The sequence below is a fragment of the Oryza brachyantha genome, chromosome 4 (assembly GCF_000231095.2).
Source record: "Oryza brachyantha chromosome 4, ObraRS2, whole genome shotgun sequence".
Taxonomy (NCBI): domain Eukaryota; kingdom Viridiplantae; phylum Streptophyta; class Magnoliopsida; order Poales; family Poaceae; genus Oryza; species Oryza brachyantha.
In genome coordinates, this window is record NC_023166.2 from 15147563 (window position 1) to 15169135 (window position 21573).

At 43.4% G+C, this 21573-nt stretch overlaps 2 protein-coding genes and 1 non-coding gene across 3 annotated transcripts; 2 read left to right on the top strand and 1 right to left on the bottom strand.

Annotated features, from left to right (window-relative positions):
• The first annotated feature begins 1030 nt into the window (after nt 1–1030).
• Nucleotides 1031–3553, top strand: LOC102705525 (GATA transcription factor 5-like). The gene is made up of 3 exons (XM_015836726.2): nt 1031–1333; nt 1525–1824; nt 1942–3553. Exons 1-3 carry the CDS (start codon nt 1154–1156, stop codon nt 2746–2748), a joined length of 1287 nt encoding a protein of 428 aa, XP_015692212.2. The 5' UTR covers nt 1031–1153; the 3' UTR covers nt 2749–3553.
• Nucleotides 3554–11215: 7662 nt separating this feature from the next.
• TRNAP-CGG lies at nt 11216–11287 on the top strand. Its single transcript has one exon. It is a non-coding gene; the product is annotated as a tRNA-Pro (tRNA).
• A 1031-nt stretch (nt 11288–12318) lies between these two features.
• On the bottom strand, nt 12319–16867 carry LOC102705809 (SH3 domain-containing protein 2-like). Its single transcript, XM_006652527.3, has 10 exons — nt 16657–16867; nt 15238–15357; nt 15090–15159; nt 14751–14902; nt 14454–14555; nt 13450–13647; nt 13281–13343; nt 12996–13151; nt 12787–12861; nt 12319–12647 (listed from the first exon to the last, which is right to left on the bottom strand). Exons 1-10 carry the CDS (start codon nt 16708–16710, stop codon nt 12531–12533), a joined length of 1107 nt encoding a protein of 368 aa, XP_006652590.1. The 5' UTR covers nt 16711–16867; the 3' UTR covers nt 12319–12530.
• Nucleotides 16868–21573: the final 4706 nt, after the last annotated feature.

Genomic DNA, 21573 nt, shown 5'->3' on the forward strand with positions numbered 1-21573 from the left:
ATATACAGAAACTTTCATGTTGCGGATGGAAGCTATGAAAAAAATAATATTTGCCGAATCTTATAATAGCACTACCTTCGTTTCATATTTTAAGTCTTTCTAACTTGGTCTAAATTCATTCATTGATAAATATATATATTTTATATATGTGTTTAGATTCACTGACATCTATATAAATCTAGACAATGTAAGAAAAACTTAGGTCGCGAAACGGAGGGAGTACAAATTAATAATTAACCATGGATGTATATAACAATATTTTAGGTATTTTGGAAACAGATATAGGTACAATGTCATATTGTAAAATATTTTACAAACTCACTAATATAGTATAGAACGTGATAATTTTAAATTTAAATCATTAAACTGTTATAAACTCGGTTGCATAGAGTAGATTCACTCAACAATAAACGAATGATTTTTAAGCTAATATGTAAATGCAACTTTATTTATAGAAGGATGGATGTATATATACATTGGAGTAGTACATAAGAAAAACACTAGACAAAGATAGAAATAGAAACCCATCCCGTGCAAAATCCAATCCGAACCTTTCCGCACTCGAATTTCAAAAAAGAGGCCATCTATGATTTACCTCCAAATGAAGAGAGGCATCAGTCCCGTCGGGCCCACCACGTGCCCCGGCCACTAATCCCTCGCTTACTTTTTACCCTAACCCTTCCGCCCATTCGTCCGTCCGGCCCAAAACCACCTCCGTCACGCACAGTAATCGCGACTCGGCCCGCGGGGTAGAAACTGGAAACACGCAAACGCTCCCGCGCTCGGCGCCCCAAAGCCTGGCTGTCTGGCTACGGTTACCACCATTGCCATTTCACATTTCACCCCCTCTCTTTTGGCTCCGTTTCTTTTTGAAAAGAGGAGCGTATAAAAAAAGGAAGATTGATATCAGATGGATGAGATTACGAAGTGGCGAGATAGAATTAAAAAGGGGTATAAATAGATTTGAAAAGTACAAAGATGGAAAGCAGTAAGCAGCAAGGGCGGAAAAGAAAAGGAAAAAAAAGAGAGGAAAGATTTGGAGGTGAAGGGAGGGAAAAAAAAGGAACAGGGTGGAGTAAAATGGGAGAAAGGCAAAGGGGTTGAGGGGAAACTGGTGCATTCGTTGTGGGCACGGACTTTTGGCAGCCATTCAATGCTCCACCAAACGCTCATCCCTTCTTCCTCCCTTTCCTTCCCCTGCTCCGCCCCTCTCTCGCCTCCTCTCCTCCTCCGCGCCTCAAACGCCGCCGCCGCCACAGCCACCGCTACCCAGGGCTCCAATACCTTACGCCCGCCAGCCATGCCGTCCTACGCGCACCACCACAGCTCTCTGGTAAGGAAGGGAGCGACAGGAGACGATAGAAAACACGATTTCCTTTTTTTTATTCTTTGGTGGGATTTTTCTGGCGGGATGACGAGGAGGAGAACAGGAGTTTCTTGAACTTGCGTTGTTGCTTGGTTTCTGGAATTTTGGGAAATTTATGGTTTTGTTGTGTGTATGTGTGTGCCTTTTGGACGGAGAAGGATGGGAAGATGGAGGCGCTGAAAAGTAGTTGCCGGTCGGAGGAGGCGGCCGACGAGGGGGCGGCCGCTGCGCCGGCGGCGTGGGGGATGGTGGAGAGGGACGGGTTCTCTGTCGAGGACCTGCTGGACCTTGAGGAGTTCTGCGAGGCGGAGAAGGACGGCGGCGAGGAGCACGAGCTGGCGCCGGTCGTCGCCGCGTCCCAGGAGGACATGTCGAAGGACGAGTCCCAGCAGTCGTCCGTCGTATCGTTCGAGCTTGTGCCGCCCCCACCGCCGCCGGCGGAGATTGTTGACCTGCCGGTGAGGTTTCTTGAGGCTCTCTTGACCGTGTCCTTTCGGCGGAAAGACGGCGGCTTTCGTGATAAAATTTGTCTTATTGCTCTAATTAATTTCTTGCTGTGCTGTATTGTTGTGCAGGCGCATGACGTCGAAGAGCTAGAGTGGGTGTCGCGCATCATGGACGACTCCCTTTCCGAGTTGCCCCCGCCGCCTCCGCCTCCCGCGTCGGTCGTGGCGTCGTTAGCCGAGAGACAGCCGCAGCGGCGGCCTCAGGACGGAGCTTACCGCGCTCTGCCACCCGCGTCGTATCCGTTGCGGACTCCGACCATCTGCGCGCTGTCAACGGAGGCGCTTGTGCCGGTGAAGGCGAAGCGCAGCAAGCGCTCGCGGGCCTCGGCGTGGTCTCTCTCGGGGGCCTCGCCTTTCTCGGACTCGACGTCGTCCTCGTCCACCACCACCACCTCCTCGTGCTCGTCGTCGGCTTCGTTCTCGCCGCTCCTTAAGTTTCAGTGGTACCCGCTGAGCGGCACCTCGGACCTGCCGGAGGATTACAGCCATCACCTCCTGCCGCCGGGGAAGAAGTCCAAGCACGGTAAGAACGGCAAGAACAAGCCCAAGAAGCGTGGCCGCAAGCCGAAGCAGCTCCCTCCCCATCCCTCGAGCGCGGTGGGGGCCGCCCCAGCACCGGGCGACAGGCGCTGTAGCCACTGCGGCGTCCAGAAGACCCCGCAGTGGCGCGCGGGGCCGGAGGGCGCCAAGACGCTCTGCAACGCGTGCGGCGTTCGCTACAAGTCCGGCCGCCTCCTCCCCGAGTACCGCCCGGCGTGCAGCCCCACCTTCGTGAGCGCCATCCACTCCAACTCCCACCGCAAGGTGCTCGAGATGCGGCGCAAGAAAGAGGCCGGCATCCTCACCACCGCGGCCCCCGCCGTGGCGTCGTTCTAGCTAAAAGCTAAGCCACCCTGCGCGCGCCCGCGGTGGCTGTACATTTTTCCAGCCGTATTAGTCTTGTACCGTACCTGATTTTTCCCCCTTTCTCTTAGTATTATCTTAGTTCCGGTTGGATTAATTAGAGTTAGGTGCCTTTAGGTCATGTTAGGTCTAGGAATTCAGCTTTCCGGTGCTCCAGCTCAAAGCTTTTACTATAGTTTGTTAGAGCAAGCCGCAGTGGCGCTAGTGCTGAGTGCAGACAGGGACTTCATTTCCATTCTAGCTAGTGCTCCGGCTTGCGTTGGTCCATGAATGCTGGGTGATTATTTCCGAGCCAAGCAAGGAGAAACCAAGAACCAAGCGCCCTTTGCATGGCGAGAAGGGAAGGAAGACGAAACTGATCACCTTGTTTTATTCCCCAATGCCAGGAGAGAAGAGTGCAGAAGCAGTGTGAGCGACGGGTGGGTGTGTGTTGCGTGCACCCTTGGTTACATCGCGTGATGGTGTCAACTGTAACAGCATGATATGCTTGCTTAGTTAGGAGGATGAGGGTTGAGATAGCGAGGGATAGAAGCAATCGGCATCAGATAGATGGAGATGTTGCATGTTTTGCAGAAGTCTTTGCTACTATACTGCTGAATTAGTAGTACTCCTATCAGTGATGAGAGGTAGGAGTGTGGAACTGGGAGGTAGGGCCCTTTGCAAGTTAGTAATCCTGTCTAGTCTCACTCATGCAGCTGTGTGGCCCTTTCTGCCTGGTGGTCTTTGTACCTGGAACGGAGAACTGTTTGAAAAATGGAACATCTACTATACACCTCTCGGGGCTCTCTCCTTTGCTTGCCTTTGCTGCTATTGCTCAGGTACATCGTCTCGCGTGCGTGCTTTCAAGCTTGGGTGCAGCAGCAGTAGCAGAGCTCGGTCAGAATCCGAGACAATGGCCTCTCGTGATCGATTGCTACTGATGCTACCATGACCCCGTCACAATCGCAGCGCATGAGGTTTGGACTTCTGACGGGGCCGTGGCGAGATTTTTCTTTTTCTCCATTACTTTGCACCTTTGGTGTTTGCGGAAGTGCATGGTGGTGGTGACTCGCTCGTTTGGACCCCAGCCACGGAGGCTTTATAATTTCCGACCTAATCAGCGTGGTCAGGGCATTCCCAACCCAATGACTAGGATGGTGTCTATAATATTAAATAAGTATGATGTGACAAGTGAATAAATGAGGAAAGAGAATGAAATCATGTCTTGCACGAGACATGGTTTTTCTATATAACATTTAAGATATTATGTGAGATAAGTAGTATTAAATTAAAGTATGAAATAGTGGTTGAAAGAAAGAATAGTGCCTAGTACTAGTTTCTTGATGATGATGTGAAGTTTATGAAAAAATATATATTTTTTAGGTTGGGAATGCTCTCATGGTGATGGTGGAGGTGGTGACGGGTGGTGGGGGCACTGAGAAGGGATGTGGTGGCGACCGCGACGCGCCTTTTCTTCTACTGCCGCCTCGCGCGCTTCGCCTCTGCTGCCGGCTGCCCCCCTGCCTGCCCTGCCCGTCCTGCGCGCGCCGGCTCTCGTCACACGCGTGGCTCCCGCTTCCACTTGGGCTGGCCCGCCGCCCCCCACACTAAACCCGTGTCCTATCCTAAGCAACCACGCAATTTGTTTTCGCCTCCACCCCTGCTTGGATTCTTTGCTCGTTTCTGTTTCGGCGATCGTACGTGCTCGATCTCTTTTTTCTGCTCCGTTGTTGCTGATGTTCTGCTCCCAACTGACTGAGAGCTCCGTATCTTTGCTTCTTGAGCTGCCTACGCAACGTGTTAGGCCCGGGCGTGATAGGTGCTTTTCCTGAGTGAGGACGGGGATTTGCGGCTGCCTGAAACAATTCGACGTGTACACTCCCTGAAAACTCACCGGTTGATGACAGGAGGTTTCTGTAGCCGCGTGTGTTGGGTTCTGTTTAAACCGGAGTGCCCGGGGAATTTCGTTACGAGTGGTTCTGCTGGTTCTTCTGTTTGGGGGTTTGGGGCTTGGACGGATCGTCACAAGTCAGACTCGGGGCCGGTGCGGCGGATAAGGCAGAAGACGACGGATCGAATAATGCAGCTGCAACGCACCGAATCCATCCCGCTACGACCCTATTCTTTCCAAGCTTTTTCCTTCTTAGTGGTAAGTACTCCTGTATCTTAAACAAATTTCGCAGTCACGTGAGGCAGGGAGCCGGGCCCGTCGGCGCGTCCGGACGTATATAAACACCCCGCTCATCACGCTCCCTCCTTTACACAGCATTTGAACATCCCTTGTACTCACTGCAAGCATTTGTAACTCTGGCTACTCTGCCCAAGATCACTGAGTACCGAAGAGGAAATCTATTTCCAAATTATCTAAGTCTACCACGCGATTCCACGATTTATAATCAAACTTGCCTCACTGCCTCTACTTATTCTGTGCTGACCAGCCTATTAGTTTGGTGTCATTCTTTTAGCTAGACTATTTCATAACTTCTATGCGCATGCTCATAAACTATTATTAAATGGTGTATTTTTATAAAATATTTTTTTAAAAAAATTATCATCTAAATTTTAATTTTATATTATAATAGTTATTTTCATATTTTATACTATTAAATAGCTATAAAAAATCAAATAACCTTTCATCAATAAAAAGAACACAACATTTACCAAAGTTTTCGATTATTTCTTTTGAAAACATGTTTTTGGTTCGTGAGGTATGTGCTCGCCGCGATAGATCCGCGATATCCACCGAATGAACTAGAGCAAGCTTGACATCAACGGTGAGATTAATTCTACTCATTTGTTTCATATTACAAGTTACCTTAGTTTTAATCTAAATTAAACATTTTCAAAGCATGCCCAAATTTATATAAAATATAGTAACATATCCAATACAAATAAATATTTTTAAAATCTAAGCATTTAATATTTAATATTTAAATTTTGATTTATAAGCATAAATAGAAGTGAAAAATGTGGGGTTAAAAAGTGGAAAATTAACTATCACTTCTACGTACGAGTGATAATTCTGTTGTTACTCTCCTCTTATAAATACTTGAGAGGGATTAAACGCTTCTGGCAAACAATCGCAAAAAGTTAAAAAAAAACCCTAAGCAAAGACCCCACCGTTGGAGCCACAACATGGTTGCGTTGCGATTACAGGCTTGTTTGGAGGAGTTTTAGATTTCGAGAAGTAACTATTTGATAGCCAATTTTTGATAATATGGAAAAGCTACGAAACTCAACTTCTCCAGCTTTAGAACCTTTTAGTTTATTTTTTAGAATATGAACTGTTTAAGACCAAAGAAGCTTATGAGAGAAATAGCTTTTAGAAAAAAATTTCAGCGAAAAAAAGCTCTCCAAACGAGCCCTATATTACCCCGGTCCGGAGCGCTCCGCTTGACTCTCGTGCGCTGCAACTAGGCTATCAGCGACGTTCCTTCCTTGTGTCGCCGTTAGAGCCCTGACCCTCCGGCCGTCGGCGCCGCGAGCAAGGCCTGCTGCCGTTCACCGTGACCCGTTCGAACGTTGAATTTATTTTATCATTTTGTTCTTGTCAGTTGATTCTGATGTATCTTGTGTTGTGTATTTTGTTCCTTCATGATCTGACCAGTGATGCAATGGAAGATAATGGGGGGTTGGTAATTGTCACTTGCAACGAAAAAAAATGGTGAACTAAATTGTAACTTGAAAAGATGATGTTTTGGTGTTTTTTTTTTCGGTGGATCATTTTATGATAAATCCTCTGGGTTCAGCATGAGAAACCAAAATTTGACAGCAAGTTGGTTACTTGCAACTGTACTGGACATGTGGTATTCCAAATGTGACTAGCTTTGCAATGCACTAAACAAATTGTAATCCAAATTGAAGTGCAATTTTATAGCATTTACCAAGAATTTCTGAAGCATTTCCACACATATTTTGAAGGCATGGACCTAGGTCCGAATGCGAAAGAGGTGGCGACGGAGACCGGCCCGGTGGTGGCAGTGGGGAGCAGTGGTGGTGGGTGGGGCGGGAGAGAGCAGGTCAGCGCCGTGTTTGGGCAGCGGTGGTGTGAGTGTGTGACGCTGCTGCTCGTTTAGCTCCCCTATAAAAGCATCTCCGAGAGACTAGTTATATGACTAGCTAACTTAAATTTTAGCTATTATGTGAAAAAACAATCTCTAAGAGAAAAACTATCTAACATGTTAGACTGTTGGAATGGCTAAATTTTCCCTCAATAGCTAAATCTGGCTAGTCTCTCCCACCTCATCTCAATAGAGAAACCTGGCTAGGCCCACATGTCTGTTAGGATTTGACTAGTGAAGATGCTTGTATGTTGAGTGCATATGAATTTGGCTATGAAATCTTTTAATATGAATATCTAAATTAGAATTTGGAGAGGTAAATTTTGGTTAGTCTTTTGAAGATGCTCCAAGTATAGGGATGGAGAGAAATTGGATTGATCCAATCTTTCTGTCCATGAAAGCAAGAGACAAAACAATAATACCATGGTATTTCTAGATAAGCAAAAATAAGAGAAAAGAAATTCAATTGAGAAAAGGAGGAGAAAGGGGGTACCAAAGAATAATTCACACTTCCAATGGTAAAATACAACAGCCCTGCGAATTAGGTGTTAAATAGTGAAATTTCTGGTTGGGAAGGCACGTCAGGATAAAATGAGAAGAAATCCAAATAAAAAATGATCGATAAGATAAGTAGTAATAGTAATATAAATGTTTGTATTGTAATATATGATTTAGACTACAAAAGTACCTATATTTTTCGAATGAAGGGAGTAGGTTTTTTCGAGTGAGTCTAAACATTATTCATTGGTTACTATATCCATCTTAAAATATTAAAATCAAGTATGAGATATAACACAATTTAGCGAGATGATCTCACATAGCTAGCATTACAAATTTGGACAAACCCTCTTACCAAATTGAAAGTGTTGTTTTCACCATTCCAAATATATTCTTTTATAATATTTCTAACATTATTAATAATACTACTTGTCTGATCGGTCATTTATCTTTTAAGATTCTTCTGTTTTACCCTCACCCACCCTTCCACCCACATTTACTTTTTATGTATTAAGGCAAATGATATTATTTTTTATTAGCCTTAATATCCGCTAAATAACTTGAGAATGTCTATATTTTGAAACAACTATAATATGTTATATCACGTCTAGATCTAAAACTAAGGTTATCAATAATATTTTGAAACTGAGAAAGTACCCAACAGCGCTGGATGTAATTAACCCCCTTAGAGGATTCGCCTAAGCAGCCCTTCGAGATGCTTTCCATCTCATGGAGTGTACTCTCGGAATAATGGCAACAAGGGTATTGGAAGGAAAAGAAGCACTGAAAGTCAATGGAAGCTCTAGCCCTGCAATGTGTCCGTACCGAGCGTAGCGGTTATTGAGGCACTGAGGTTAGGTTGCAACCAGACTAGTTCAGATTTATTGTATTAGAATGTGTCATATCTAGTAGTATTAGGTTTATTTTTATGGGATGGAGAGAGAGTGGCGATGGCTTTGGTTCCAAAATAAAATTATCTCTTACATTTTTGTTTATTTCAAAATAAATTTAGTTTTGATTATAATTGCATCATTTATTTTAACAATCTCACCATCACCAAAGACTCCATTTTTAGCCTATGTCACGTATACCTATATAAAGTTATAAAGACAAAAATATCTTTCAAAATTTTAAACCATGACACATTTGTCCCATACTTTTTTCAAATGCGAATGTATTTATACTATACTTTATCATACTCCATTTTGATAATTACTTAACAAATAATATGAGGTAAAAATAAGATCTTCTTGGACATATATAGTAGATAAAACATGTGATACTTATATTGGATTTTGATAAAGTGAATGATATCATTTTTTGCTTTTATATTGATATGCGTGAGATTGGTGAAAAAAAGAGTTATCGTAGGACAGAGATTGTATACCTGTCTGCTCCGTATTGTCTAACACATGGTGGTCACATGGATGCTCAATAATAATACCATCCCAGAGACCCAGAAGGAGAGACCAAACGCAAAACAAGTAAGCATGCAGCATTGTACATGTATACACTACACAGTATACCCAAATGTTTGTGGAAAAAAGCTACTACTGGTACTGATCAATCAGCCAAACAGGTGAAACAACTCTAGCATCTCATGTTCTAGTTCTGTAGAGTCGATAATTCATACGCGGAAATGTTTGTGCTATTGGAGAACAGCATCATTTGTGATGATACCTCTGCCCAGTTGAGCTATCATATTTAATATTTTATCACTTTTAGATATGATAATTAATTTATGTGTATACGATAGGTAGATCCTAGACTCGTTCTATCTCCGTTCCATAATAAATTTATTTTTCGTTTTTTCGTGTTTAACGTTTAACCATTTGTCTTATTTGAAAAAAATTATAAAAAACTTTTACACATAAAGCAGTATTCAAATTTTATCATCTAGTAAGAATAAAAATATTAATCATAAAAAAATTCAAATAAGATGAAGAGTCAAAATATTATATCAAAAAACTAAAAAATAATCTTATTCTTTGACAGAGCTAGTATCTTACAGACACACCGGTATCTTACAGACACACTAGTAATAAATTGCAAATAGTTAAATGACTCCATTTAGCTGGCAATCTGGCATCCGAGCGTCCAACCACCAAAACGCAACGATATACACATGTGCATGTTCCAGCAGACTAGCAGTACTGCTCCGTGAATGTATCTTGGCATTCCTTTTCCATCGATTCGTCCCGTCTGGCCGTTTGGGTGCTAAACCCAGCAGCGGCATGTCAAATTCCGGCTAAGGGACAGAGCAGCAACGCACGCACAGAAAGAAACAAGGGAATGGTTATTGCAGGACGCATCCGGGCGGGCGTCTCAACTCTCTTCTCCAATGAGTTTCCTGTCCATGTGGGCGATGGAATGATAGGTGCTACGCGAAAGCGAGGCGCTTGCTTATACGAGGCCGTAATGATTAGTGGGTTAGCACGCACTCGATCGGCGAAAAACGCGCGGTCACTCGCGGCGGCCGGCCAGGTATATTTGGAGCGGCGTGCTAGCCGTAGCCTCCCGTTTCTTTTTGCTGTGCTCCTAGACTGCGTAGCACAGCGTACTACGGGTATTGCTGCGTTTGCATGATGGATCATGGCGGAAAGATGGGTACGGATTGCTTCCTCTCTCCATCTTCCGCCCCTTTTTTTTTTTGCCTGTGGTCTGTCTCGCTGCCTGTACCATGGTGTGCCTGTTGCTTTTGACCACTTTAATTTACGCACGCACTGACACCACACAGTGGCCAGGAGTATGTAGGGAGAGGTAGGGAGGGCCGGGGGAGACAGGCTTTACAGTAAGCAAAATCTTTCCCTTCGACTGCGATCAGGCAAGTTTCCTAAATTTTTTTTCCAAAAATATCACATCAAATTTTTGGACTTTTAAATAAAGCATGAACCAAAAAACTAATTACACAGTTATGAAAGAAATCTTTGAGATGAATCTTTTGAGCCTAATTAGCCCATGATTAGTCATAAGTGCTACAGTAACCAACATGGGGTAATGACCGATTAATTAGACTCAAAATATTCGTCTTGCGGTTTATAAGCTAGCCGTGAAATTCGTTTTTTCATTCGTGTCCGAAAACACCTTCCGATATCTTGTCAAACAATTGACGTTACACTTCTCCCAAAAATTTTCTCAGTTTAAACACCACCTCATTTTGATCAAAATCTGACGAAGAACCTGCTAATTCTATCCTGGCATGTGTGTTTCTGAAAATTGTCTCAGTCAGGTGCTTGGCTGATCACTGGGAAGAAATTTCACCTATATTTACTGTCTGAATGAATATACTCCTGTACATGAGCTAATTCGGGAGGACATCCAGCCTGTGGATGTTAAGAATATCATGTGGCAGCTTACGAACGCAGCTTATCTGTCAGTGGGTTGGGCCGGCGAGGTGACAGTGGTGATACCGACGGCGAAGGCGGCTATCTCCCTCGTCCGTCCACCTCCCCGCTCTCGTAGCCACAGCCACTCCGAGTAGCGAAGGGGTCAATCTCGGTATATCGCCTAACTGATTTCGGTTTACCCACCGGAAGAGATAAGCGATCGATTGGAATGGTAGGTCACCAGCAAATCCGTAATGAAGTCATTCCATGAGGCGAGGCATATGTGTGTGCATGACACCTAAGGCTCGGAGTGGTTGCTGTGGGTGATGCAACTCTTTTTTAGTTTTTACTCGTGTCCTCGATATCCTTTTTCCGTGTGTGGAAGCATGCAGGCGTGTTGTCCAGAACTGCATGATTGGCGCGAGGACGTCGCCTTGTCCCATTTCCCCTTTTCTACTCCCTGCCGTTCGTCTGTGTCTTTTGGAGCTACCAAAAATCATCCTGACACCGGATGATCTCATGGTACATTGTGTCCAGTATTTTTAAAATATCTAGATTAACTCTATAAATCACAAAGGGTGTTTGGTCTAGTGGTATGATTCTCGCTTCGGGTGCGAGAGGTCGCGAGTTCGATTCTCGCAACACCCCCTCTCTCGATCAGAGATCGGTGTTAGGTTTTTTTTGGTTGTCGCATGTTAGTTTTTTGCTGTTGTCGCATTGCTTTCATTATTTTGGTCAGTATGTGTGGCCCAAGCACAACCATTTCGATAAGGCTCAGCCGACTAGCTGCTGTCCCAGTGGACCACCCGACTGATTAAGCCTGCAAGAAGTGGTGGGTGCTTAAACTGATAGTCTGATACACTGCAAACTCTGCACCTTTGGCGTTTTTCCCTTCCACTTTTACGCCAATTACTCCTGCTTCTTGAACGAGTGGAACTGCATCAATGTTAAATCTAGCATTGCATTCAAGCATTCAGGAAAGGGTTACGGCCCTTTGTTTACAAGTGTTGGAACAGCGCCCTCGTCGGCAGTTTCGTCTGCTTGCTTACAGGAAACGGGCCAGATTCTGCTGGTGGCACGCATGCAGCCATACAGAAGCCTTCTGTTCAGGGCATCGTTGATTTGCCTTGACAAAGCATTGATTTCCACGCCATCCTGTTCCTTCTTCCTACGTACCCATCAGCATCTGGAACACGGAACAGCCACAGCCCACAAGTTACGAGCATGAAAGATTAGGTTTCTCTGTTTAATCTTCTGCCAAAACAGATGGTATGGTAGCTTCAGGTTGACCGTTTCACCTCCAGTAGTATCCTCTTTTGGACTGGCTACTTCAGTAGCGTGCATTCATACCCTTGATGTATGTATACACAGAAAAACACAGTGATAAAAAGAAGGTTAAGAACTGCCTTAGGAAGTACCTTACACCTTTGAAACAACTACGGGGGTGTTTGGGACAAGGGCTACTTTAACCCCTCGTCCCATCGAATGTTTGGACACTTATTATAAATAGTAAACATAGACTATTAATAAAACTCACCCATAATCTTGGACTAATTCACGAGACGAATCATTTGAGCCTAATTAATCCATAATTATCCTATGTGATGCTACAGTAAACATGTTCTAATTATGGATTAATTAGACTTAAAAAAATCATCTCGTGGATTACCACTCATTTATGAAATTAGTTTTTTTATTAGTCTATGTTTAATACTTCAAATTAGTGTCAAAAATCCGATGTGACATGTGACTAAAAAGTTGTCAATAGCACAAAATGTAGTCTATACACATGAATCAGAAAGCATCACGTGGAAGCTTTAAGTGGGAGCAAAGACGTATATACTGTTCCAACAAGTGAAATCAAAACTACACACATTCATCCTCGAAGACCCTAGAAAATATGTGGAACTTTGCTCGCTAGAACTCGCTCTCGTCTTTCGATATAAGCATGTGGGAACCATCCTGCTTTTCCCTTGCATTCGCCTTCTGCCCAACCATTGCTTGATATCTGGGTTTGGACAGGACAACATTACATTATTGTCATCTCAATAATGATATGTTTGCTAGAAAATTGTATTTAGAAGCACCGGGACAGTATTGGCAATGGCAACTCAGTTGATCACAAAAATATATATCAGAGGTATTACCTTCCGGACAATAACAATGTCTCCAAGCGACAAGTTAAGCTCAGACTCACTTTCAGCCTTGAAGGAATCAAGGGCCTGCATATCACGAACAAACAGGTACATGTAAGAAGCATGCTACATTGGTAACTCCATGTCCGTTTGGCAGATTGGGGGGGGGGGGGGGGGGGGGGGGGGGTGGGGATACATTTTGCATCAGAAAAAAGCCACACCTCTCCAAGGAAGAAATCTACAGATGTCACTGAATCATCGACAGAGGAGGATGCAAACATGCCATTGACTTCGTCATAAGATGGTGGTGGCTGTGCCATGTAACTTTCTTCTGATGGGGTCGGAGGTGCTTCAATCTTTTGACGCTCAGATACCATCTAGCCAATCAGATAATAGCCATTAAGTTGATGCATACAGGACTTCTGCATGCTTCACATTGTGTGTGGGCTGTGCCAACAGGCCTTTTTTTTTTGAAAAAAATGTAAAAACTGCTGGAGTATACATACTTCTTGTTCCAGGTGGTCAAGAATTTCCAGAACTTTCTGATGGTATGCTCTTTCAGCTTCAACCTTCAAGCAAAAGCAGGACCGGTTAGCAGCTATATAATTTTAAAATAAAATGCAATAGCATGACACAGTGAAAAATGTCTTGTTAACTGGTATAGTTCATAGTTACCATCGCAATAAGGCGTTGTAATGTCAATCTTTGCTGTTGAGCCTCAACGGCAGCCATCGCTGCAACAGCTTCCTTCCCTAATCCCACCATGCTTGACTTAAGTTCTTCAAGTTTGTATTCAGCAGCTTCTAGCTTTGACATTTCTCCATTTGCAGCAGATTCTCTCGCTCTGTTTTGCCGTCTTGAAACTTCAACAGCCTACGGAAGCGCACAACGAAAATAAGCTAGACAGTTCAATTCAAACCAAAAATGCAATCCACAGAAAAAGAACACTGATTACTTATGTACCTAAAATTTCGGAATGACTCAACTAAATCACAGGTTCTGAGATGGTAGTAGGGCCGTGTTCGCCCTGGCGGTTAGATAACTTAACCCCCTCGTTTTCTGCGTGCACGCTTCCCGAACTGCTAAACGGCGTGTTTTTTTTCTATAGAAAAGTTGTTTTAAAAAATCATATTAATCTATTTTATATTTTTTTAAATAATTAATAATTAATTAATCATGTATTAGTCTATTACTACGTTTTCCGCGTCGGGTAAGTTAACTTATCACCTTCTTACCCGAACGCAGCCTAGGATCTTAGGTAGCCTGTGTGCAACTGATGCTTATAAAAAATCTAGGTAGGATTAGATGATGGAATCTGGCAACTTGGCAATGTCACTGGTAATCACAGTTTCTAGTTATGGAGATTCTATATACGAGTAAGGTGGACAAGACCTGAATGTACACATAATCAATGAGATAGTTCTGGTTTAGAGAGTCTAGAGAATGCACATCATTTTTCATTTTCCCCATGCCAATTTCTCCACTATACATCTGTAAGCCTCACAGTAAAAGGAATAAGGAAGGTGTAGAAGTAGAACTATAGAAATACATAAGCTAAACTGTTTTCACCATATAGCTTCTGTTTAACGTTGTAACGCCACGCGAGCAGTATATTCTGGGATGTTAATACAACCTTGAAGAATACTAGAAACTTAACTAAAAGTTATACACTACTTCACCTGGGCTTCAGCCTCTTGCCTCATTCGGTCATATCTCTGGGCTAGATGTCTAGCATCTTCTAAAGGTGCACCCATAACCATTGCTCGCAGTGGCTCTGCCACCTACAAATCAATAATATTTCATGCTCTTTATACACAATAAAAATTAAAAAAAATGAAAAGAGAGCCTGTCAAATTATAATCAAAATATTATACAATCATAAGATTACAAATGTGCTTGGCTTTTTACTGAAGCACGCAGTTGCAACTTGGTGCATAGGTAAAAACATATCAAGCACCATAAAGTCATGAACGGACCTGTGTACCAAATGCTCTCAACATGTTCCCACGTTCCTTTTCCATCATAGAACGAGCCCTCCCATAATATGTAGCAGCCTTGGATAAAGTGTTACCACTTGTACATGTGTTTCCTGTGCCATATTTCTGGCTATCGTCGGACAATTTATTTCCTATAGATTTAAAATGAATCTAATCAACATACAGTAATGTATATGTTACATTGAGTAATGAATATCACGTTAAGCTAAAAGTATTCTGATCACCTAATATATGCATGCTCAGCTGCTTGATGTGGCAGTTGGCTCTGCAGCCGCAGCCACAGCAGCCAAGCCTGCCTATATAGTTGGAGAAACATACCTATGTCCACTTGTTTGGATCCAGTGACTATGTATCCCTCCACACCCCGCACAATGTCCCTTTGAAAATGCTGGCCAAAAGATGCCAACGTTTATAAAAAGTAATTTAGGTAGAACAACAAGAGAGAATAAATTTGTCTTGCTCGTACTTTAGCAGCACGAGTTGATAGGTATAGTTTTTCCAGCCTCTGGTGTAGATTAACTTCTGATTCATCTGTAAACGCATTATCTGAATTTCCATAGGCAGCTCCAAACGGCTTAAACACACCCTGCAATGGTGTAGAATGATACAATGTTACGCAGTTCATACCCAGATTGAAAAAGCTGACTTTCAACTTAAATACTCCTATGCCCCATACCATAAAAAATATTCCTTCCATCATATTACAAGACTTTTTGGTCTTGCCAAGATTCATACGTATGCTAATAAATCTAGACACATATGTAAAACATGTACATTGATACATGGATGGATCTAGGCAAACCATAAAGTCTTATAATATGAAACGGAGGGAGTACCACAGTACATATTTACAAATCAAGAACTCCCTCCAGTTGATATGATATGTCGTTTCCGACAGTAAAATAAAGATACAAGCAGGCCAGTTCTCTGGTCGGAAACGTCAAGTATTTACTGCTGGAGGAAGTATCTAGTATTCATAGTCGGATTTCCAGGTGAAGGCATATATGGAGCTGGCGTTTAACACACTGAAGTTTCTAGTTACTTTGCAAATCGCAAACATTAGCATAGCAAGTTAACCACAGTAACATGTGTTTAAAGTTGTCGCTGAATTGTAAGATCACCTTGCTCATATAGTCCATATCATAATTGGAACAGTGGTTTTAAATAAAATATAACGGCCGTTCCAGTTCAGATTCATAGAAAATAATTTGTATGGGTTTAAAATCAGAACACTGCAAACAGACCACCTGAATGCCTATACCTGATACTGTTCCCAATTTTGTTGTTTTGCCTGATAAACATATCTGTGTTCCTAGGCTTGTAGCCCTCTAATACCATTAACATAGAGGAGTGCTCCTAAGGCTACTTAATTTCGGCCAATTTTCCTACTTTTGTGCAAAATGGATATAAATAAATCAAGCTTTATATGGTTCTGTATTTCTAACAGAAAATTGCGAGCCATGTTTCTAAATCAAAAACCTGCACATATATTGTAATTAGCTTAACTAATTTGACCAACCCTGTCATCACAATCATAACTTGTTTTTTCTCAGGATTACTAACATGTGCATCGAAGTAGGTTTGGACCTCCCAACTCAATTCATTCCACCGTTTTCCAGCATGGATGAATTAGCGAGCGACCAAACCGTGCACCATAATAAGCACGCATGAGCACCATAGCTTCTCGAAACCCATACATGTACATCAACTTAGAAACCAGACCAAACAAGACAGACAGAGATCGTCCCCCGTCGGATGTAATGACGCGCAATCACTACATACCCGCGGCCTACTCTACTTGGATGAATGGATCGATCGAGAACTGTACCAATACAGCAGGTCAGGGGGGCGCCGGGGGGGGGGGGGGGGGGGGGGGGGGCGTCACCTGGCGGGAGACCTGCTCCTTGAGCCTAGATGCCTGCTTCCACAGCGCCTCCATGGCGCCCAGCCTCCGGACGCACAAGCCGCGGCGCGGAGACCGGGGGAGGGGGGTAGGACGCGTCGGCCGGCGGCCGCCCTCTTACCTTTTTCACTTCTCCTCCTCCTTTTTCCGCGTTTGGTTTTCTGGCTGGAGGACGACGACGACGAGGGATTGGTGACGAGGAGGGGTAGCGGCCTAGCGGGTAGTGGAGGGGGACGGACCGCGGACGACCTGCTCCTCTGATGGCTTCGCGGTGGTTGGCTTCGCGGCTTCCGTGCACGGCCCAAGGACGGAGACGGTCACCGTCTCACCGACGGTGGCGGACGAACCGCGTCGTCTCCGCCTCTCTGGCCTATAAACCGTTCTGCCGTGCTGGGCCGGGCCCACCGGTCGGTGGTCGTGGCATGCGGGGCCCACGGGGCGGCGGCCGTGGTGGACCGCGTCCACGCGGATTGGCTTGATGGCTCTGCTGAGGACGACGCTCCCGTGTGGCCCATTCCAAAGACAAACAAAGTACCCGTGGCCCATTGGCCAGTATGTACGGGAGCACTATCCTTTCGAAAGATCCCATTCACCAATAATGGGCCAGGTATCTGCGAACTGGACCTCACCACAGCCACAAAGTATAAATGGGCATAAAAAGCCAACAAATGGGCCTACACCTCCATGAAGCAGTGTTTCCGAAACCTTTTGTTTGTTTGCATGCCTCTCGGAGAGATCAGCCAGAAATCTTTGTCGTCTCGCCATATTCGCCGGCAAGTTGAACACCCGCTCCAGCTAAAATAGATCAGGATCCTATCAAAAAGATCAAGAGGAATCTTGAGGTTGAGGAAAGCAAACGAGGCGCGACGCAATCGACCGGGATCTCGGAAGTGAACGTAGCGCTTCTGATCGTTTCAACGAAGAAAATGACAAAAGCGAGCTTTTACCCCCAATAATCTCGGAGGAAGGAGCAGAGAGCACGTCGCACCAATAATTAGGGCGCGAATATTCTTAGAGTCGGTCTAATAGATAAACGCTGAACGTCGATTAACCTGTGCGTATGATTAGAAAGCTTGTATAATACTATAGTTTTATACTGTATGTTGGTATATATAAAGTTCCGTCTTTATGCATAGAAGCTTGCTATATAAAAATCTATACATGAAACAAATTTAACGTATAAAGTATTTAATAAAAAAATAACTTTAAAAATATAGACAAAGTTTGTACGTATAAAATGTCCGTGTGGTTTAACGGAACGTTAGCTGCTAGACCTTTTGATATTCCTATCCTCTCGCGCCGTGAAAGCGTCGCCGCAGCCTCCTGCATCGGCGACGTCGCGTCGGACTCAGACGTGAGATCGCCGTTCGCAGTCGCAGCGAGCCAGCTACTCCATACCACCGACGGCCTAACGAGATTGATTGCCTCCGAGATAGCCGTCGCGTCGCCATCGTCTCCCGCGCGCCGCCGTATCGCCGTCGCCGATAATAGTGCGCAGCATGCGAAAAGTGCGCGGAGAAACAGTACAGCGATGCCTGCACCCGCACGGCACGCGCCGCAAACTACCAATCCCTCTGGCTACCACATGATCCGGCGGCGTTCGTTTTCCTGGAGCTGAGCGATTTCCGTGGCGCAGGTTGCAGCCCTTGTGGCTATCTTCCCGGGGGGTATTCATCCGAGATTGGAACCTTTTTCGTGCATCGCTTCTGAAAAACCGAGAACAAAAAAAAAACGACGGCATTTACGGCCGGGGGGATGTTGCATCGTGTTGTATCATGGACGACGGCTTGACCTTTTCTCATCTTGCGTGTGATACTGTTCACCCTCCTCCCTCCTGACCAAAGCGGTAGTACTACCGCTACTGTAGCGTAACAGAAGTTATCAAAGCAGAGGCAACACGGCGGCTATGCAACTTCTTACGGCATCCACGATGTGTATCTAAAATGGATAGTAAGAAATAAAATAATACTACTATCAGGTTGTATATATAGGCTACGTTCGTTTGGAGGGGAGATGAGTTAGTTATTTGGTGCGGAAAACATAGTAATAGACTAGTACATGATTAATTAATTATTAAAAAAATATAAAATAGATTAATATGATTTTTAAAACAACTTTTTTATAAAAAATATTCGTAAAAAATACACTGTTTAGCAGTTCGAAAAACGTACGTGTGAAAAAAGAGGGGGTTAGATATCTAACTGGGGAGCCGAACACGACCATTGGGAAAGTAGTAAGTAGCTAATACCAGATAATATGCTTGCTATATAGTTGTCATAAGAAATAAACAAATAATTTCTCTTATCTTTCTCTCTCAAGTTAGTGATAGTGAGGTCCAGCTTACTACCCACTTTTATTCTTTCACCATTGTCCTACAACAAGAACTGATATCTACTGACGTAGAGATTAGCCTTATTTACTGTAGGTAGTAAATATCAGTGATGCCCTTGGTTCTTATACCAAGTGAATGAGTGATTGGTCCAGGTGCCTTTTTAACCCAATAAAAATCTGTACTTCCTGACCATCAATTAAGGCCTTGTTTAGTTCCCAAAAATTTTTTCTAAGAGCATCACATCGAATTTTTGGACACCTAAATAAAGCATTAAACATAGATGAACCAAAAAAACTAATTACATAGTTATGGAAAAAATTTTAAGACGAATCTTTTGAGCTTAATTAGTCCATGATTAGCCATAAGTGATACAGTAACCAACATGTGCTAATGACGGATTAATTAGGCTCAAAAGATTCGTCTCGCGGTTTCTAGGCTAGCCGTGAAATTTGTTTTTTCATTCGTGTCCAAAAACCCCTTTCGACATCTGGTCAAACGTTCGATGTGATGTTTTTGCTAAAAAATTTTGGCAACTAAACACCACCTATGGATCGGAGCAAGTTGGATCAACAGCAATCAGAGCCTGTTTGGTTATTCCGGGACTTTTTTTAGTCCTTGTCATATCGAATGTTTGGACACTAATTAGAAGTATTAAATATAGACTATTAATAAAACCCATATCACACTTTGGACTATTTGACGAGACAAATCTATTGAGCCTAATTAGTACATGACTAGTGAATATGATGCTACAGTAAATATTTGTTAATCGTGGTTTAATTAGGCTTAAAAAATTTATCCAATAAAATAGCATTTATTTATGCAATTAGTTTTATTATCGGTCCATATTTGATACTTCTAATTAACGTCCAAACATTCGATGTGACAAGTAACTATAAAAAAATCCCTGAATCTAAACAGCACCTCAATCAATCCTCGTGTGAACAGATCATGCCGTATCTCCAATTCTCCATGTTGCGGCGCGGCACGGCTGGACGGCTGATAGATGCAGGTTATCTGGTGATCCTTCCGGATGTGATCTCCACGCCCATGACGCCAGCCAAGAAAAGCGCATACCGCCAAGGGTGCCCTTTTTCCTTGTCTCGGATGAACAACTCGGATGAACCCCTGCACTTTTCTTATTCCTCCCGGGTGCAGCAGGTTGCCCGACTGATCTGAACTCTCCCGGCTTATCTGCAGATAGTATCAATCCATGTCTCCATCCAATGGAAATTATATGGAACTCGCAGCGTGATGTGCAGCGCTGAGCACGCGGACAGTGACATGTACACAGCTAAATATCTGCAGGCTGCAATCGACATGCGTTTCTTTAAACTTGGCAGGATTTTCTGTCTGTGCCAGGCTGAGAAGTCTGATAAAGCTGTGGTAATTGAGAAATTAACTTCGCATTGGTCAATCATGTTCTTCCTAGCAACCTTCTCCGTGTTGTGTGTGTGGCTGCATATGCAAGACTGAGCTCCCCGTAATCTAGCGGATCTGTGCCAGGCAGGAGCGTACATAACTACATATCCTAATGAAATCTCGGTAATTGAGGTCACCCGTGACATCAATGGAAAGGTATTTACGAGAATCAGTGGAGGGGTTAGATCATTAGGATGCAAGCAAGCAACAATAGGGGACCATAGCATCGTTCAAGAATCGTACGCTTTTAGAATTTGGATTTGTTATAATCAGCAAAAACGGCCTTACTTTTCAATTTCCAATTGTTGCAGCTGCCATTGGAGCACCTGGCACTTGCAGCGGTCCGATGTGTGCAGATCATTGTATTCTAAACTGCACGATCTAGGGATGCGCTGTCGCCATGTTCTTGTGTAGCTGAGTATTTTTATTCGTGGGAATGGCGGAGCAAGTACTGTTACTTTTCGTTTCTGTCTATGATGGTAAGGTACAATTTGAATTTTAATCTTAAATTTAAGTTAATTTAGAGTATTTTTATCGTAATTTATTTTTCAGTCTTTGATCTTTGCTTTAGATAGTTAAAACACATATATAAATACTTTATTTATCAATTTTATTTTATTTGCAAATATATTGTTTGAGAAAAAGAACCAAACAATCACCCCCTAGAGCATACAACGACCTGCAAGGCTGGTTCTGTTTGATTGAGTGGATTGTCCATTTAAGAAATAGGTTAAATAAGGGAATGTATTATAATCCAACAAAATTTTGAAGATAATAGGATTCATTCTGGTACTTTAAATAAGCTACACTCAATAATTATAGAGGTTACGGTTGCATAATTGTGAATTATAAAATCACAATCTGATTAAAAACAAGAAAACGGCCTACAACAAGCCTAAATAGGTAGATAACCTCCAATTTAGCTTGATCAGCATCACCGTTTTTCCTAGTGGCTTATAAGTTGTGAGTCGTCCTCGTCCTCGTCCTCCTCAAACTAGGAAACAAAATCTTCAACACCAGCGCTTGATCGTTGTGTCGATCGAATTTCGCTTACATCACCGATGGCGACTAACATCCACCCATAATAGAAGATCGCGTCGAAGAGTACTTGAGTTGTAAATCAATCGCTCGTCCACATTTACCAC

Coding starts and splice junctions, on each gene's coding strand:
- LOC102705525 (XM_015836726.2), top strand. CDS start 1,154: ATGCTCCACCAAACGCTCATCCCTTCTTCCTCCCTTTCCTTCCCCTGC. Junction 1,334..1,524: donor CGCACCACCACAGCTCTCTG/GTAAGGAAGGGA, acceptor TGGACGGAGAAG/GATGGGAAGATGGAGGCGCT. Junction 1,825..1,941: donor CGGAGATTGTTGACCTGCCG/GTGAGGTTTCTT, acceptor ATTGTTGTGCAG/GCGCATGACGTCGAAGAGCT.
- LOC102705809 (XM_006652527.3), bottom strand. CDS start 16,710: ATGGAGGCGCTGTGGAAGCAGGCATCTAGGCTCAAGGAGCAGGTCTCC. Junction 15,358..16,656: donor AGGAGCAGGTCTCCCGCCAG/GTGACGCCCCCC, acceptor ACACCATTGCAG/GGTGTGTTTAAGCCGTTTGG. Junction 14,556..14,750: donor TGAGAGCATTTGGTACACAG/GTCCGTTCATGA, acceptor ATTGATTTGTAG/GTGGCAGAGCCACTGCGAGC.